An 18208-nucleotide genomic window follows, 5' to 3' on the forward strand; every position below is an offset into this window, starting at 1 on the left:
CTCAGATTTTTCTGGATTTTTCAGCAGTTTTGAATCAGATTTTTCTGGATTTTTCAGCAGTTTTGACTCAGACTTTTCTGGATTCCCCCCCAGCATTTTAAATCAGATTTTTCTGGATTTTCCATCCATTTTAAGTCAGAGCAGCCCCGAGTTTGTGCTCCAGGCTCATTCCTGGTGTCACTGCCAGGCCTGCAGTGCCCTCCTCAAGGACAGCACCCAGCGACACAAGAATCCAATTAAGCAATTAATTAATTAAGGGCTACAAATGAAGGGCCTTGAGGAGCAGGGGGGGCTCATTGGGCTCCTCCCCAGGGCTGATCCCTGTGGGTCCCTTCCAGCTCAGGATATTCCAGAATTCCTGACAATTCCTGAGGATTCCTGAAAATTCCTGAAAATTCAATTCCTGACAATTCCTGACAGACAATTCCTGACAATTCACTTCAGTTCAATTCCTGACAATTCCTGACAATTCCTGACAGACAATTCCTGACAATTCCTGACAATTCACTTCAATTCAATTCCTGACAGACAATTCCTGACAATTCCTGATAATCCCTGAGAATTCCTGGCAATCCCTGATAATTCCTGACTGACAATTCAATTCCTGACAATTCCTGACAATCCCTGACAATTCCTGAAAATTCAGTTCCTGACAATTCAATTCAATTCTTGACAATTCCTGACAAACAATTCCTGACCATTCCTGAAAATTCCTGACGATCCCTGACAATTCCTGATAATTCCTGACAATTCCTGACAATTCCTGAAAATTCAATTCCTGACAATTCCTGACAATTCCTGAAAATTCAATTCCTGACAATTCCTGACAATTCCTGACAATTCCTGAAAATTCAATTCTTGACAATCCCTGACAATTCCTGATAATTCCTGACCATTCCTGACAATTCCAGACAATCCCTGACAATCCCGGAGAATCCCTGACAATTCCTGACGATTCCTGACAATTCCTGACAGACAATTCCTGACAATCCCTGACAATTCCTGAAAATTCAATTCCTGACAATTCCTGATGATTCCTGATAATTCCTGACAGACAATTCCTGACAATCCCTGACAATTCAATTCCTGGCAATTCCTGAAAATTCAATTCCTGACATTTCCTGACAATTCCTGACAGACAATTCCAGACAATCCCTGACAATTCCTGACAATTCCTGACAGACAATTCCAGACAATTCCAGACAATCCCTGACAATCCCTGACAATTCCAGACAATCCCTGACAATCCCTGACAATTCCTGACAATTCCAGACAACCCCTGACAATTCCTGACAATTCCTGACAATTCCTGGCAATCCCAGACAAACCCAGGATTAACTCCAGGGGCTGGAACACCCTCAGGAATTCCCTTTCCCGCAGGATCTCTGCGGGGCTGGGATGATCCATCCCCGGGATTTCACAGCTTGGGAGGAGCAGCTTGGAGGGAAAACTTTGGAATTTTGGGGTTTGAGGGAGCAGCCCCGGGGTCCCCAGGGCTGCGGGGGCGGCTCTGGAACATTCCAGGCTCAGCCCTGAGGGCAGGGACTGCAGGGCTGGGAGCTGCTGCTGCTACACTGTGAGTAACCTGTGAGTAACCTGTGAGTAACCTGTGAGTAACCCACAGCCTGCGAGTAACCCACAGCCTGTAACTCACAACCTGCGAGTAACCCACAGCCTGCGAGTAACCCACAGCCTGTGAGTAACTCACAACCTGCGAGTAACCCACAGCCTGCGAGTAACTCACAGCCTGCGAGTAACCCACAGCCTGTGAGTAACCCACAGCCTGTAACTTACAACCTGTGAGTAACCCACAGCCTGCGAGTCAATCACAACCTGTAACTCACAACCTGCGAGTAACTCACAGACTGTGAGTAACCCACAGACTGTGGGCAAATCACAACCTGTGAGTAACCCACAGCCTGTGAGTAACTCACAACCTGTGAGTAACTCACAACCTGTAACCCAGAGTCTGCGAGTAACCCACAGCCTGTGAGTAACCCACAGCCTGTAACCCACAGTCTGCGAGTAACTCACAGACTGTGAGTAAATCACAACCTGTAACTCACAACCTGCGAGTAAATCACAACCTGTGAGTAACTCACAGCCTGTGAGTAACTCACAGACTGTAACTCACAACCTGTGAGTAACCCACAGCACCCCCTGTGCAACCTGTAACTCACAGCAGCCACTGTGGAACCTCTGAGTAAATCACAACGTGTGAGTAACTCACAGCAGCCCCTGTGCAACCCCTGAGTGACACAGCAGCCGCTGTGCAATCTGTGAGTAAATCACAACCTGCGAGTAACTCACAGCAGCCCCTGTGGAACCTGTAACTCACAGCAGCCCCTGTGCAGCCTGTGAGTAAATCACAGCAGCTGCTGTGTAACCTGTGAGTAACTCACAACCTGAGTGAATCACCTGTGTGTGAAACACAGCAGCCACTGTGCAACCTGTGAGTAATTCACAACCTGTGAGTAACACAGCAGCTCCTGTGCAATGTGTAACCCACAGCAGCCACTGTGCACCCTGTGAGTAACTCAGAGTGGCCACTGTGCAACTTGCGAGTAACTCACAAACTGTGAATAACTCACAACTTGTGAGTAACCCACAGCAGCCCCTGTGCAACCTGTGAGTAGCTCCCTGGCTGTGAGTAACTCCCAGCTGTGAGTAAGTCCCAGATGTGAGTAAATCCCAGCTGTGAGTAAATCCCAGCTGTGAGTAACTCCCAGGCTGTGAGTAACTCCCCAGCTGTGAGTATCCCCCCATGCCCCCCAGGCTCTCAGTGCTATGCAACACCCACAGGCTCCTCCTCCTCCTCCTCCTCCTCCTCCTCCTCCTCCTCCTCCTCCTCCTCCTCCTCCTCCTCCTCCTCCTCCTCCTCCTCCTCCTCCTCCTCCTCCTCCTCCTCCTCCTCCTCCTCCTCCTCCTCCTCCTCCTCCTCCTCTTCCTCCCGTCCCAGCCTGGATTCCCCGGCAGGAGCAGCTGAGGGTGCCGGGGCTGGGCTCGTCCCCCTGGGCTCTCAAACACAAATCATGGTTTTATGATTTTTTGGGGTTTTTTTTGTAAATCTTTTACTCTTTTTACACCTTGTTTTTTGTAAGCTGAAGTTTCTTATTAAAAAGAAAAGAAAAAAACAAAGGAAAAAAAAGAAAGAAATCTCGGTGAGCTGTGTTATTCCATAAACTTTATTTTATTTTATTTTATTTTATGTTTATTAAACATCTGGGGGTGAGGGGCACGGGAGGGAATTCCGTGCACATCCTCCAGGAAACAATTCCCAAAGGGATGAACGGAATTCAATTTTCCCTCTCAGTATTAAACTTTTGTCCTTGTCACTGCTCCAGGCAGGACAGGGGGGACCAGAGCAGCTCCAGAGGGATCAGAGGAGCTCCAGAGGGACCAGAGCAGCTCCAGAGGGATCAGAAGAGCTCCAGAGGGATCAGGGCAGCTCCAGAGGGATCAGGGCAGCTCCAGGTGGGATTAGAGCAGCTCCAGAGGGATCAGAGCAGCTCCAGAGGGATCAGAGCAGCTCCAGAGGGATCAGAGGAGCTCCAGAGGGATCAGGGCAGCTCCAGAGGGATCAGGGCAGCTCCAGAGGGATCAGAGGAGCTCCAGAGGGATCAGGGCAGCTCCAGAGGGATCAGAGGAGCTCCAGAGGGATCAGGGCAGCTCCAGAGGGATCAGAGGAGCTCCAGAGGGATCAGAGCAGCTCCAGAGGGATCAGGGCAGCTCCAGGGGGATCAGGGCAGCTCCAGAGGGATCAGAGGAGCTCCAGAGGGATCAGGGCAGCTCCAGAGGGATCAGAGGAGCTCCAGAGGGATCAGAGCAGCTCCAGGTGGGATCAGGGCAGCTCCAGGTGGGATTAGAGCAGCTCCAGAGGGATCAGGGCAGCTCCAGAGGGATCAGAGGAGCTCCAGGTGGGATTAGAGCAGCTCCAGAGGGATCAGGGCAGCTCCAGAGGGATCAGAGGAGCTCCAGAGGGATCAGAGCAGCTCCAGGTGGGATTAGAGCAGCTCCAGAGGGATCAGGGCAGCTCCAGAGGGATCAGAGGAGCTCCAGGTGGGATTAGAGCAGCTCCAGGAGGGATCAGGGCAGCTCCAGGTGGGATTAGAGCAGCTCCAGAGGGATCAGGGCAGCTCCAGAGGGATCAGAGGAGCTCCAGAGGGATCAGAGCAGCTCCAGGTGGGATTAGAGCAGCTCCAGAGGGATCAGAGCAGCTCCAGAGGGATCAGGGCAGCTCCAGAGGGATCAGAGCAGCTCCAGAGGGATCAGAGCAGCTCCAGGTGGGATTAGAGCAGCTCCAGGGGGATCAGGGCAGCTCCAGAGGGATCAGAGGAGCTCCATGGGGATCAGGGCAGCTCCAGAGGGATCAGAGGAGCTCCAGAGGGATCAGGGCAGCTCCAGAGGGATCAGAGGAGCTCCAGAGGGATCAGAGGAGCTCCAGAGGGATCAGGGCAGCTCCAGAGGGATCAGGGCAGCTCCAGGGGGATCAGGGCAGCTCCACAGCTCCGGTCCTGGTGGGAGGGCGAGCTCTGCTCCCGGCAGCTCCGGCTCCTTCCTGGGACAGGGATTCAGCACCGTCAGGGGAGGTGGTTCTGCTCTAAAATCTGTGTCAGGAGGGGTCCTGAGGGGTTTGGGGTGGGCTCTCCCCCGGTTTGTGTCACCTCACGTGGTGCCAGCGCTGTCCTGAGGGGTTGTTCAGCCTCGGGGGCAGGGACAGCACCCAAGGAAGGGCTGGATTTGGGAGATTTGGGATGGATTTTGGGAAAGGTTCCTCCCCCAGAGGCTGCTGGCACTGCCCAGGCTCCCCAGGGAACGGGCACAGCCCCAGAGCTCCGGGAGCGTCCGGACAGCGCTGCCAGGGGTGCCCAGGGCAGGATTTGGGGGTGTCTGTGCAGGGCCAGGGTGGGATTTGGGGGTGTCTGTGCAGGGATGCCCAGGGTGGGATTTGGGGTGTCTGTGCAGGAATACCCAGGGCTGGATTTGGGGTGTCTGTGCAGGGATACCCAGGGTGGGATTTGGGGTGTCTGTGCAGGAATACCCAGGGCTGGATTTGGGGTGTCTGTGCAGGGATACCCAGGGTGGGATTTGGGGGTGTCTGTGAAGGGCTCCCAGGGGCTCCCAGGGTGGGATTTGGGGGTGTCTGTGCAGGGCCAGGGCTGGATTTGGGATGTCTGTGCAGGCTCCCAGGGGTGCCCAGGGCGGGATTTGGGGTGTCTGTGCAGGCTCCCAGGGGTGTCCAGGGTGGGATTTGGGGTGTCTGTGCAGGGCTCCCAGGGGTGCCCAGGGCGGGATTTGGGGTGTCTGTGCAGGGGTGCCCAGGGCGGGATTTGGGGGTGTCTGTGCAGGCTCCCAGGGTGGGATTTGGGGGTGTCTGTGCAGGGCCAGGGCGGGATTTGGGGGTGTCTGTGCAGGGGTGTCCAGGGTGGGATTTGGGGTGTCTGTGCAGGCTCCCAGGGGTGCCCAGGGCTGGATTTGGGGGTGTCTGTGCAGGGCTCCCAGGGTAGGATTTGGGGTGTCTGTGCAGGCTCCCAGGGTGGGATTTGGGGGTGTCTGTGCAGGGCCAGGGTGGGATTTGGGGGTGTCTGTGCAGGCTCCCAGGGTGGGATTTGGGGGTGTCTGTGAAGGGCTCCCAAGGGTGCCCAGGGTGGGATTTGGGGTGTCTGTGCAGGCTCCCAGGGTGGGATTTGGGGTGTCTGTGCAGGGCCAGGGCTGGGTTGGATCTCTGGGGGTCCCCTCGCGCTGAGCCCACCCCAGGGCGCCCCCGGCCGGCACTGACCGTGCTAGGGCACGGGCTGCGGGGCCATCAGGTCGATGTCCGTCAGGTTCCGGGCCACCCAGACCCCCGCAGCAAACAGCCCCAGGTTCACCAGCAGGTTCCTGGAAATGTGAAATCCCACAAAAACTGAGGGTGGAAAAGACTTGGGGAAAATCCATCCGAGTCCCAGCTGTGCCCTGAGCACTCGGTGCCACCTCCAGGACGGGCACTCCAAACCTCCCCGGGCACTTCCAAGGCCTGAGCGCCCTTTCCATGAGGAAATTCCTGCTGCTGCCACCCTGAGCCTGCCCTGGCACAGCCTGAGGCCGTTCCCTCTCCTCCTGTCCCTGTGCCCTGGGATGAGATCCCAAATCCCCCCCGGCTGCCCCCTCCTGTCAGGAGCTGTGCAGAGCCAGAAATTCCCCCTGAGCCTCCTTTTCTCCAGGCTGAGCCCCTTCCCAGCTCCCTCAGGATCCTCCAGACCCTTCCCCAGCTCCCTCAGGATCCTCCAGACCCTTCCCCAGCTCCCTCAGGACCCTCCAGACCCTTCCCAGCTCCCTCAGGATCCTCCAGACCCTTCCCCAGCTCCCTCAGGACCCTCCAGACCCTTCCCCAGCTCCCTCAGGATCCTCCAGACCCTTCCCCAGCTCCCTCAGGATCCTCCAGACCCTTCCCCAGCTCCCTCAGGACCCTCCAGATCCTTCCCCAGCTCCCTCGGGATCCTCCAGACCCTTCCCAGCTCCCCCAGGATCCTCCAGACCCTTCCCCAGCTCCCTCAGGACCCTCCAGACCCTTCCCCAGCCCCCTCAGGACCCTCCAGACCCTTCCCCAGCTCCCTCAGGATGCTCCAGACCCTTCCCCAGCTCCCTCAGGACCCTCCAGACCCTTCCCAGCTCCCTCAGGATCCTCCAGACCCTTCCCCAGCTCCCTCAGGATCCTCCAGACCCTTCCCCAGCTCCCTCAGGACCCTCCAGACCCTTCCCCAGCCCCGCTCCCTCCCCTGGACACGCTCCGTGTCCTCCCTCCCGGGCTGAGGAGCCCGAACGGGACGCAGGGAGTGAGGGACAATCCCTGCTCCTGCCGGACGCGCTGCTCCTGATCCAGGGACAAACACCGGGATCCCGATCCCGGTCCCTGTCCCGATCCCGATCCCACCTCCGACCCCTGTTCCCGTCCCGGCCTCAATCCCGACCCTCACCGTGACCCTGACCCCGTCCCTGACCCCTGTCCCGCTCCCGCTCCCGGCGCGGACCTGCGGAAGTCGTTGCGGTCGGTGGCGAAGCGGAAGGCGCTCCGCAGCCAGGCGCGGATGCCCCGCGGCGGGGCCGCCACCGGCGCCGCTCCCGCTCCCGCTCCCGCCGCCGCCATCGCTGCGCCCGCCCGCCCGCGCAGTGACGTCAGCGCGCTCACGGGATGTGACGTCACCGCCGGCGCGCGGAGCGCCACGTGCGGGCGGGGAGCGGGACCCGGAACTGGGAGCGGGAATGGGAATGGAAATGGGAACGGGAATGGGAACGGGAATGGGAACGGGAATGGGAACGGGAACGGGAATGGGAACGGGAACGGGAATGGGGATGGAAATGGGAATGGGAACGGGAATGGGAACGGGAACGGGAACGGGAATGGGAATGGGAATGGGAATGGGAACGGGAACGGGAACGGGAATGGGAACGGGAACGGGAATGGGAACGGGAACGGGAACGGGAATGGGAATGGGAATGGGAATGGGAACGGGAACGGGAATGGGAACGGGAATGGGAATGGGAACGGGAACGGGAACGGGAATGGGAATGGGAACGGGAACGGGAACGGGAACGGGAACGGGAACGGGAACGGGGACGGGAATGGGAATGGGAATGGGAATGGGAATGGAAATGGGAATGGGAACGGGAACGGGAACGGGAATGGGAATGGAAATGGGAATGGGGATCGGGAATGGGAATGGGAATGGGAACGGGAACGGGAACGGGAATGGGAATGGAAATGGGAATGGGAATGGAAATGGGAATGGAAATGGGGATGGGGATGGGAACGGGAACGGGAATGGGAACGGGAACGGGAATGGAAGTGGGAATGGAAATGGGGATGGGGATGGGGATGGGGATGGGGATGGGAACGGGAACGGGAACGGGAACGGGACTGGGAATGGGAATGGGACTGGGAACGGGAACGGGAATGGGGATCGGGAATGGGAATGGGAATGGGAACGGGAACGGGAATGGTGTGAAATACAAAGTTCTGTTTCGTGTCAGGGAAATGAAGAAAATCTGTGTGATCATAGTGGTGGAACAGAGCCATGGGACAGTTATAAAGATGAGTTCTAATAAACAGCTGAGGAAAGCATGGAAGGAAGTTTTTGAATAAATCTTTTGCTTGCAATTATCTATTATAAGTCTCAAGCTATTCTGCAATAAGTGTCCTTTAATTATAACTTTAGAAGCTTGCTTTGTATTAAAGAATTTTAAACTGTAGTTTTAGAGTGCAAAAAGGGTTTTTTTAGACAAAAGAAGGAAATAAGGAGGGGGCTCAGGCCTCACACAAGGTGGGAAAACATCCTGGACATGAAGATATGACTTCAGCTCACTGATTTATGGCTCCTGGAGAGGAAAACTGGACATTGGAGATTGATGGACTTGAAAATAGAGATGGGGGACCCCACATCTGGAAGCCAGATCCCACCACCTGGAAAAACATATCCTGGAAGTACATCCTGGAGTATTGAAATATCAGAATAGATCACAATGGTCTATAGAATTATACAGGACAATCTATAGATTTATGGCTGTTAGGTATTGAATTGTGACGTTAAAACTAGAAATGGAAACTGCTGAGAAAGCTTATGAATATGTATGAATATAGCAAATAAAATATCATCAAATCCAGCAATGGGCGTGCAGTTGGAAGGGAAAACTCCTACCACTGTACCCAGCGCTGCCTCTTTGCTCACACTTTACCATGTTAATTAATTAATTATTAAATTGCTGCTTGATATATTGGCCGTGTCAAGCGTCTTATTTTTAACACATGGGACTGGGAACGGGAACGGGGATCGGGAATGGGAATGGGAATGGGAATGGGAATGGGAATGGGGATGGGAATGGGAATGGGGATGGGGATGGGGATGGGAATGGGAATGGGGATGGGAATGGGAATGGGAACGGGGATCGGGAATGGGAATGGGAATGGGGATGGGAATGGGGATGGGAATGGGAATGGGAATGGGAATGGGAATGGGAATGGGAATGGGAATGGGGATGGGAATGGGGATCGGGAGCGGGACCGGGATCAAGATGGGAATGGGCACCGGGATTGGGATCGGGACCAGGATTGGGATTGGGACCGGGATCGAGATGGGGATGGAAAGCGGGACCGGTACCGGGATCGGGAGCAGGATGGGAATGCTGATGGGGATCGGGATCGGGACGGGGATGGGGACCAGGACCGGGATCGGGAGCAGGATGGGAGTGGGGATGGGGACCGGGATCGGGACGGGGATCGGGACCCGGATGGGGACCGGGATCGGGATCGAGAGAACGACCGGGACCGGGCCCGGGAGCGATCTCGGGGTGCCGGGTGTGCCACGGTGCCGCGGGAATGAAGGAGCGACTTCAGGGATCCCTTGTGGGATGAGGGGGTTACAGTCGGGTTTATTACCATTACTGTGGTAGGAATGTCAAACAAAATCCAATCCAAACAATTGATATAGCAGCAAATAAGTTTAATTGCATTAATCAAGCAAAAGCATATATTCAAATAAAATGTATTCCATCCTTTATAAAAGTATTTTAGCAGTGATAAGGCAATAAGTCTAAAACAAACATCTGAATTTGTCTCACTTTCTCTGGACTCATCCCAAACCTGTTTTTAGCAGCTCAAGGACACCACTACTCCCTCCTAGCAGAAGTTGCTGACCTTTGGTCTTGTTCCATCCTGTTTCTCACAATATTTTACCAAAGAAGGGGGGACCCTTCTAACACTCCACCTTTATTACTGGAGTTAGTTTTACTAATTCTGTTAATATTGATTAAATATAAAGTTACAATTTAGCACTAACCTGTTAATATTAAATATATAAAGTTACAATTTAGCACGAACCACATCCATTTATCACACAATGAGGTTTATTACTATTATTATGTAAAGCTTTTAACAATAAAAGTAACTTATCCTTGCACAGAATTTCTGGAATTGGCAGAGTTCTGTCATTGCCATTTCCCTCCTCCTCTCCGGGGACACACAGGTCACCAAACCAGGCTTGGGTAAGATCCGTGGGGACATCGTGCCACCCTGCCACTGGGTTCTCTCCCCAAATCCCAGCCAGCTAATTGATTTATGGCAATTAGAGACACTCATTAAGGGACCAGCTGGACAGCCAGGCCTTGGGGAGCAGCTGGATCCCGGGGGAGACCCCCACGCCCTGCTTGGAGTTTGGGAAGGGTTTTCCCCCCTTGGCTTTGGGTTTTCCCCGCTCACCCCTTTCCTTTGTTGACATTCAGGATCAGCGCGTTCACCCCGAGCCTCCCTTTCCCTCCTTTTCCTTTTTAATTCACATTTGTGCTCAGCCAGAGCCTCCCTTTTCCTTTTTTATTCACATTTGTGCTGAGACGGGGCCTCCCTTTCCCCCTTTTCCTTTTTTACTCACTTTTGGGCTCAGCCGGAGCCTCCCTTTTCCCCTTTCCCCCCTTTTCCCCCTTTTGCCCCTTTTCCTTTTTTATTCACATTTGGGCTCATCCCAAGTCTCCCTTTTCCCCCTTTTCCTTTTTTATTCACTTTTGGGCTCACCCCAAGGCTCCCTTTCCTCCCTGCCCAGGTCCTGGAAGGTCACGCCGCGCTCACCCCGTGGGGACCCGCATGGCCGGGCGGACCAGTTCGGACCAGTTCAGACCAGTTCGTTATCGGAGCGTCCCGGCCAAACCCCCAGCGCGGCCGGGGCTGTCCCCTTGGGAAGGCGACAAATCCCCCGGGGGCACGGCCGTGCCGTGAGCCGGCCCCGCGGCCCCGGGAGCGCCGTTCCCGGTGGGAATGCGGGGGGAGGCGGCGCGGAGGGGATGAGCAGCGATTTTGGGAGACCCCGCTGGGGCGTGCCGGGCCCCAAAGCCGGGAGGTGACACCCGGACCCGCTGGGAGGTGACAGCCACCCGCAGCTCCCCCCGGCATGGCAGCAAAGGTGGGTGCGGCGGAGCCCGGTCCCGCCGGGGGTCTCCGAACCCTCCCAGCCCTCCCTGCCCCCTCCAGCCGCGGGAACGGGCGTCCTGCTCCCCCGGATATCCCGGCACAAGCTGGGAGCGCCCCGGGGACGGAGCGGGATGGTGCTGGGGGGGAGGGGATGGATACCCTGGGGGTGCCGGGAGCCCCAGTTTGGGCAGATAATCCATGTCCTGGGGGTGCAGGACCCCCTTTTTCGTGGATATTCCATACTCTGGGGGTGCAGGGACCCCCTTTTCCATGGATATTCCATGTCCTGGGGATGCGGAACCCCCTCTTCCATGGATATCCTATGCCCTGGACCCCCTTTTCCATGGATATTCCATGCCCTGGTTCCCCTCTTCCATGGATATTCCATGCCCCGGGGTGCAGGACCCCCTCTTCCATGGATATTCCATACCCTGGATCCCCTTTTCCATGGATATTCCATGCCCTAGATATCCTCTTCCATGGATATTCCATGCCCTGAGGATGTGGGACCCCCTTTTCCATGGATACCCCATGCCCTGGGGGTGCAGGACCCCCTTTTCCATATCCATGGAAAATTCATTCAGGAATTTCATACCCTGGGGGTGCAGGACCCCCCTCCCAGGGGCACTCCGGCTGCTGCTGGGTGCAGTGTGCGGGTCTTTGATCCCACCTCGCCGATGGCTCCGGGATTCCCGCAGGAATTTGGATAGCCCGGGGGAGGAGGGGAGCGGCGCCGCCCGGGGTCTGCGCGCTCCCGCCGCGCTCGGGGGCGGAATCAGAGCCGGGAGCCGGATGGGAAGAGGAAGGGAAACTGCCGGGGGGAGGGACGGGAGAGCTCCGGGAGAAATCCGGGAGAGCTCCGGGAGAGCTTCGGGAGAAATCCGGGTGAGCTCCGGGAGAGCTCCGGGAGAAATCCGGGAGAGCTCCGGGAGAGCTTCGGGAGAAATCCGGGAGAGCTCCGGGAGAGCTCCGGGAGAGCTCCGGGTGTGCTCCGGGAGAGCTCCGGGTGAGCTCCGGGAGAGCTCCGGGAGAGCTCCGGGTGAGCTCCGGGAGAGCTCCGGGAGAGCTCCGGGTGAGCTCCGGGAGAGCTCCGCAGGAGGGATCGGCTCCCGCCGGATACTGGTGTGGAAGGAGACCCGGGAGCGGGGCGGGAGGGCTGGGCTGCAGGACTGGGGTGCAGGATTGGGGTGCAGGACTGGGGTGCAGGACTGGGGTGCAGGGTTGGGGTGCAGGACTGGGGTGCAGGGCTGGGGTGCAGGATTGGGGTGCAGGACTGGGGTGCAGGATTGGGGTGCAGGACTGGGGTGTAGTTGCAAAGTTACAGGTTTGGGGTGCCAGGCCCAGGTGGTGGGGGTCAGGATTGGGGTGCAGGGAAGGATTTGGATTCAGGATTGGGGTGCAGGATTGGAGTGCAGGGAAGGATCAGGATTCAGGATTGGGGTGCAGGGGTGCAGGGCTCTCCATCCCACTCCCCAGTGCTCCAGTGCTGCTTTGCAGGACCTGAGGCTGTCACCCCGCAGTTCAGGGACAAGAGCGGGGGTTCAGCCTGGCGGGGTTGGGGTCACCCTTATCCCGACTCCGGCGTCCCTTGGGGACATCGCGGGGTGACTTGCGGGGTTGGCGGTGACACGAGGCAGGGACAGGCAGAGCCTCGGGCGGGCAGAGGAGGTGCCAAGGCATTGCCAGTCCCGTGTCACCCCCAGGGGACAGCGAGATGGTCTTTGTGTCCCCAGCTCTGCCGTGTCCTCGCTGGTGACCATGCCAGTGGCTCTGGGGGTGTCCCAGTGGATCTGGTGGTGTCTCATTGACTCTGGGGGTGTCCCAGTGGCTCTGGAAGGGTCCCAGTGGCTCTGGAGGTGTCCCCATGACCCTGGGGGTGTCCCAGTGACCCTGGTGGTGTCTCATTGACTCCGGGGGTGTCCCAGTGGATCTGGGGGTGTCCCAGTGGCTCTGGAAGGGTCCCAGTGACTCTGGAGGTGTCCCAGTGACTCTGGAGGTGCCTCAGTGTCCCTGGCATGTCTCAGTGGCTCTGGAGGTGTCCCAGTGTCCCTGGCGCTGTCCCAGCGCTCCGGGCACGGGGCTGGCAGCACCACGGGTGTCACCTGGCTGGCAGCGTCCCCAGGCCGGCAGTGACGTCCTGTGGGCCGTGCTGACCCGGCCTCTCCCTTCCAGCGGATCCCGCAGCTCCGGGAGCCCCCGGCGAGCCCGGGCCCGGGCAGGATGTTCCCCCGGCGGGGCCGCAGGAGGGGCGTCCCCAGGGAGGTACGTGGGGCTGGGGAGGGGGCGCAGGAGCTCCCCGGGACCACCCCGGGGATGCCGAGGGGGCAGGAGGGCAGCGGCGCGGTCTGGGGAGGGATTGGGGATGGGGATTTGGCCGGGTGAGCTCGGTGAGCTCCGACCTCCCCATCCCTGCGGGGCTCTCTGCTCTCTCCACAGCCCGGGCCGTGGTGGGACGGGCCACGGCCGTGTCCCCCTCCCGGCCACGAGGACACCTGGGACGGGCCACCCTGGGACGGGCCACCCTGGGACGGGCCACCCTGGGATGAGCCACCCTGGGAGCACCAGGACAGGATGGGTCAGGTAAGGGACAGGGCTGGGGGAAATGTCCCCGGGGTGTCACAGGCACGGGGGGAGTGCCCGGGTTTGTCAGGGAGAGCCCCCCAGGGACCCCCCGGGCACAGAAAGGAGCCCCTGGCTCCCCAAACTCCTTCCCCAAAATGAGTCCTGGATCAGGTCGTGCACCTTCAAGTGCTCTGAATTCCCAAAAGGAGTCTGGAAACATCTGGATCCAGCTGTGGAGCTGGCCAGCAGTTTGTGTCTAAAGGGTTCCCTTAAATCTTTACCCCCCAGGATTAAGAGTGGCAAAACAAATATATTTACATAGCTTAAATGAGTTATTTATTTTGGTGGATGGTGAAGCTTGGGTGAAAGGATCTCGACCAGATCCTTTAGTGTGAATGGTGATAGCCAGGATGCTGTTTATTAATTCAATAGTTTCAAAGTTAATTAGCAGTCATGAAGTTTAAATTGATGTTGCTCACCCAGACCCACCCAAACCTCTTTGGCTCAGCCTCCAGGAGTGACCCTAAAGGTCTCCACAAAGGAATGCACACTCACTCCCGGGAGGAAAGCTGGAAATTCCCCTGTTCAAAGTGGGCTGGAGGTTTTACAGCCTGCAGTGAGGGGGGGTTTTGGACCATTTGTCCTTAAAAAAGCAACTGCTGCCCTCCGGTTCCTCCCAGGGAACATCTGCCCCCGGTTCCTGCCGGTGCCAGTTGCTCAAGGGGTTTCACATCCTCGTGGGGTTTCGTGCTGGCATTTTTGGGTGGGGCTGCTCTCGGTGCCCTCCACGGCTGCTCATTTTCACAATTAGGTGAAATCTGAGCTGCTTCCCCCTAATTACATCCCGCAGCCAGGAGGGATTCACCGGGAAACCCAGGGCAGCCCAAAGCAGGGGCTCCCCCCGGGGCAGGACAGGCAGAAAGGGCCGAGGGGGAAGAGCAGGAAAACCTGAAAATCCCAGAAAATCCTCATCTGTGGCTGTCCCCATCGCAGCCCAGGGGCCCCGGACATTTCCCGTGGAAGGAGGAGGAGGACAGGAGCTGGGGACCCCACGAGTGTCCCCCACGGCCGCCCTGGGATGACAGAGAAGACTTCCAAGGATTTCAGGACGGCTTTGAGGAGTGCTGGTACCTGGTGAGGATTGCTGCCCTGGGGCTGGTGGCTAAAATGGGCCAGGGGCCACTCGCTGGTGACAAGGACGGTGTGTGGGGACCCTCTGCAGTCACAGCGGGTCCTGTTTTACCCTGTCCCGTTCCCTGCAGGATCCGCCGCCTGATCCCTGGCCAGAATTCCCCGAGGAGGAGCAGCGCCCACCCTGGCCCCCCGCCGGCCCTCCACGGTGGGTGCCGCGCTCGGGGGGCTCGGGGGTGACACTGAGGGACACCAGGAGCGGCGGAACTGTCCCTGCATCGCACAGGGACCCCTCCCAACCCAACCCCGCACCCCGGGGCTGTGCTCCCGCAGGAATCCCGGAGCTGTCCCGCCCTGGAGCCAGCCTGGCAGACGCCGCCCCCGCAGGAGCCGCCCCCGGCAGCTGACCCAGATCCCGCGGGCGTGGTGCCCCCGAGCCCCCCGAGCCCCCCGAGGTCTGTGCTGAGCCCGGCCCCTCGGGGCTCCCCAGCCTGGCCCGGGGCAGGCTGAGGAGCCTCTCCCGCTGTTCCCCACCCCGCAGGGCACCGGCCGCACTCCAAGCCATCTCCTGCCCCCTCCAAGCGGAGCCAGCCGGCGGCCGGGAAGGAGCTGCAGCCCCCGGGTGCCCCCCAGCCCCCCGCTGCCCCCCGAGGTGCTGCGGAGGGGCCGGAGCAGCCGCAGGTTGGGGGTTTTACCCATCCCTCGCTCGTCCCAGGGCGGGTTGTGGGGTTTTACCTGTCCCAGGGTGGGTTGTGGGGTTTTACCTGTCCCTTGCCCGTCCCACCGCAGGTTGTGGGGTTTTACCCGTCCCTTGCCCGTCCCACCGCAGGTTGTGGGGTTTTACCCGTCCCTTGCCCGTCCCACCGCGGGTTGTGGGATTTTACCCGTCCCACCGTGGGTTGTGGGGTTTTACCCATCCCACGGCGGGTTGGGGGGTTTTACCCGTCCCTTGCCCATCCCACCGCGGGTTGTGGGGTTTTACCCGGGCCTGGGCAGGTTGGGGGGTTTTACCCGTCCCTTGCCCATCCCACCGCGGGTTGTGGGGTTTTACCCGGGCCTGGCACGCTGTCCTGGTTCCTGCAGGATGTGCCAGCGGGCAGTGGGGATGTCCTGGAGCCCCCCGGGCTGGCTGGGAGCCCTCTGCAGAGCCCGGCTGACGACCCCGGCGCCGCGGAGCCGCCGGTAGGAGATCCCCCCGCACCCAGGGGTGCTCCCACCCCCGGAGCTGCCGGGCTCGGGGGTCTCCTTGGCTGCTCTGGCATCTCCTCTCTCATCCAGCCCTTCCCCTCTCCACCTCGCTGTGTCTTTGCCAGGCGTGGGATCTTTCCAGGCTCTTCTCCATGATCTCCTTTGGGTGTTGGCGCCCTGTCTGTCCCTCCCTGGGGTGGACACGTGTCCTCACATTTCCATTGCCTGTCCCCAGGTGGAGCTGGACGCTGTGGGCAGCCAGGAGCAGGATCCCTGTGCCTTGGGAACAGATCCAGCCCCTCCTGAGATCTCCACCGAGGAGATCTGCAGCTATCCTGAGATCCAGGAGCCCCTGGAGGTATGGGGCTGCTGGGAAGTGAGCAGGACCAGCTCCAGGCTCCCCGAATCCTCCCCAGCAGCAGCACAGCTTCCCCAGGGGACGTTTTTTATTCCCACCCTAAGGCAGAGCCTGGAGGGAGGCACAGGGGGACAAACCCTTTGTCCCCTGTAACGCTGGCACAGGTAGAGCCGTGCAGTCCCGGTGTCCCCAAGGCTGGCACCGGTCACGGGTCACATCCCCAGAGCCTGGCAGCCCCTCCAGAGCCTTCCACGAGGGAGCTGCTGGGATCCAGCTCCTCTGGGGAGGCAGGGGCTGAGCTCAGCCCACACTCCTGGGAGCAGCCTCCGCGTGGAGCTGGAGAAGGCGAGGCGGAAGCTGCCCGGGATGGGGTGAGTTTGGGATGTGGGGCAGCTCCGTGCCGTGTCCCCACCCCGTGTCACAGCCCCCTGAGGCCACTGCTGCCAGTGGGGCCGTGCTGGCAGCGCTGTCCCTGTGTCCCAGCACAGCCACAGCCACTCTCTGTCCCTCAGCCTCCACAGAGCCTTCAGCCACCCCAAAACCCTCAGGTCTCCCCGGGATCTGCAGCAGAGCCCGAGGCCCAGCCCAGCCAGGCTGCTCCTGCTGCCAGCACCACACCAGAGACATCCCCGTGCCCCCAGTGCCCGCCCGGCTCCGGTGAGACAAACCCGGTGGGTGTCCCCCGGGTCCTGGGGGTGTCCTGGGGGTGTCCTGGGCTTGGGGACACCGCCGTGGCCACGGGGGGATCCCTGTGGCCTGCAGGCTCCCGGGCTGGGGTTAGAGGGCAGCTTTGTTCGGAGGCAGAGCCCGTGTCAGCCCCGCTGCCGGAGGTGCTGGTAAACGGGAGAGGGCTGGGAAAAGAGCCAGGGAGGAACCAGAGGCTGGGGAGTGCTGGAGCGTGAACAGCCCAGCACTGGAGCTCTGAGGGAGCCGAGGAGAGCCCTCCAGAGCAGCTTAATCACTGCCTAACGAGGGAGAGAAATTGGGGCAGAGGGGGAGCGGAGGCAGCTCTGGCACCCAAGGGTGACAAACCAGTGGCTCCTTCCACAGGGTCCCGGGCTAGTGACCAGCACTGCCAGCCCCAGTTTGGCTCAGCCCCTTTCCCCTCTGACCCTGCCTTGCCTTTTCCACCTCCCAGGCTGGCATCGATTTCCGCTCGGCCGTCGTCCTCGCCAAGACGGCAGAGATCGAACTGGTGAGCGCTGGCAGCCCCTGCTGGAGCACCTGGGGGTGGCTGCAGGATGGGGAATCTCACCTGGGGAGCTTTGGGAGCGACGCTGGGTGGTGGGAGCTGTGAATTTGGGATTTTGGGGGGCTGTGGGGAAGGTGCTGTGGGCACTGGGGGGTTTGCAGGTGCTCAGGTGATGCTGGGGGGTTGTGGACTGGAAGCAGGGGTTGTTTGGTGCTGGTTCTGGGGTGCTGACCCACCTTGCAGTCCTACCAGCAGTTCAGCCTGATGGTTGCCGTGGTGGCCACGATGCTGCTGCAGAAGGAGCCCTCGATGGAGGCGGCGCTGGGGCTGGCACTCAGGGCCAACCTCCGGCAGCGCCGCTTGCACCACCTGCAGGAGCTGGAGGAGTTCATCAACAGCTACGACCTGGCCACCGCCAGCCTCTGAGGGCAGCCAGCCCCTCCTGGGGGCGCTGGGGGCTGTGACAGGGCAGTGACGGCGCTTTGGGGTGCTCGGGAGGACGCTGGGACGAGGTGGGAGGTGTTGGCAGCCCCGCTCTGTCTCAGGGAGAAGGAGGGTGAGCAGGGTGTGTTTGGTTTTAGCCCTGCCCAAAGCCCTGAGTGCAGCAAAGGTTTTATTGGAAGGCAGCAGTGCCTCTCCTCAATGGAGAGGTGGCTTTAGGTTTGAGGGGTGTCCGCAAACCCCAGCGAGTGTTTTTGGGTTTAAATCTGAAATAAACCTTGTTCTCTTTGCAGCCACTGTTCTGTTCCTGTTCGGGGTCCCACAGTGAACCCCGGCTGTGGCAGAGGGCAGAGGCCACCCCTGGGGACCTCCCTGCCCGGGTGACATTGTCAGTGTCACAGCG

The 18208-nt window shown here is 59.2% G+C and overlaps 3 protein-coding genes across 10 annotated transcripts; 2 read left to right on the plus strand and 1 right to left on the minus strand.

Moving 5' to 3' along the window:
* Positions 1–3165: 3165 nt before the first annotated feature.
* On the plus strand, positions 3166–4317 carry LOC134561512 (SUMO-interacting motif-containing protein 1-like). 5 transcript variants are annotated; one of them, XM_063418610.1, is made up of 4 exons: positions 3166–3835; positions 3898–3998; positions 4060–4103; positions 4164–4293. In XM_063418610.1, exons 1-4 carry the CDS (start codon positions 3208–3210, stop codon positions 4291–4293), a joined length of 903 nt encoding a protein of 300 aa, XP_063274680.1. In that variant the 5' UTR covers positions 3166–3207. The 5 variants fall into 5 exon arrangements, 4 of the variants coding, with proteins under 4 accessions (XP_063274680.1, XP_063274677.1, XP_063274678.1 ...); XR_010082939.1 differs by lacking the exons at positions 4060–4103; positions 4164–4293 and adding exons at positions 4040–4059; positions 4305–4317 and having other exon boundaries at positions 3166–3998; XM_063418607.1 differs by having other exon boundaries at positions 3166–3917; positions 3959–4101; positions 4163–4293.
* An 83-nt stretch (positions 4318–4400) lies between these two features.
* On the minus strand, positions 4401–7167 carry TOMM6 (translocase of outer mitochondrial membrane 6). The gene is made up of 3 exons (XM_063418652.1): positions 7011–7167; positions 5780–5880; positions 4401–4558 (listed from the first exon to the last, which is right to left on the minus strand). Exons 1-2 carry the CDS (start codon positions 7124–7126, stop codon positions 5784–5786), a joined length of 213 nt encoding a protein of 70 aa, XP_063274722.1. The 5' UTR covers positions 7127–7167; the 3' UTR covers positions 4401–4558; positions 5780–5783.
* A 4543-nt stretch (positions 7168–11710) lies between these two features.
* Positions 11711–18097, plus strand: LOC134561481 (proline-rich protein 2-like). 4 transcript variants are annotated; one of them, XM_063418534.1, is made up of 13 exons: positions 11711–11818; positions 13106–13195; positions 13370–13513; positions 14489–14629; positions 14758–14834; positions 14960–15081; positions 15168–15307; positions 15710–15808; positions 16050–16172; positions 16277–16543; positions 16685–16843; positions 17311–17367; positions 17608–18097. In XM_063418534.1, the coding sequence occupies exons 1-13, from the start codon at positions 11726–11728 to the stop codon at positions 17788–17790; spliced, it is 1695 nt and encodes a 564-aa protein (XP_063274604.1). In that variant the 5' UTR covers positions 11711–11725; the 3' UTR covers positions 17791–18097. The 4 variants fall into 4 exon arrangements, with proteins under 4 accessions (XP_063274604.1, XP_063274605.1, XP_063274607.1 ...); XM_063418535.1 differs by having other exon boundaries at positions 16721–16843; XM_063418537.1 differs by having other exon boundaries at positions 16337–16543.
* Positions 18098–18208: the final 111 nt, after the last annotated feature.

This window comes from Prinia subflava, chromosome 23 (assembly GCF_021018805.1).
Source record: "Prinia subflava isolate CZ2003 ecotype Zambia chromosome 23, Cam_Psub_1.2, whole genome shotgun sequence".
NCBI lineage: Eukaryota > Metazoa > Chordata > Aves > Passeriformes > Cisticolidae > Prinia > Prinia subflava.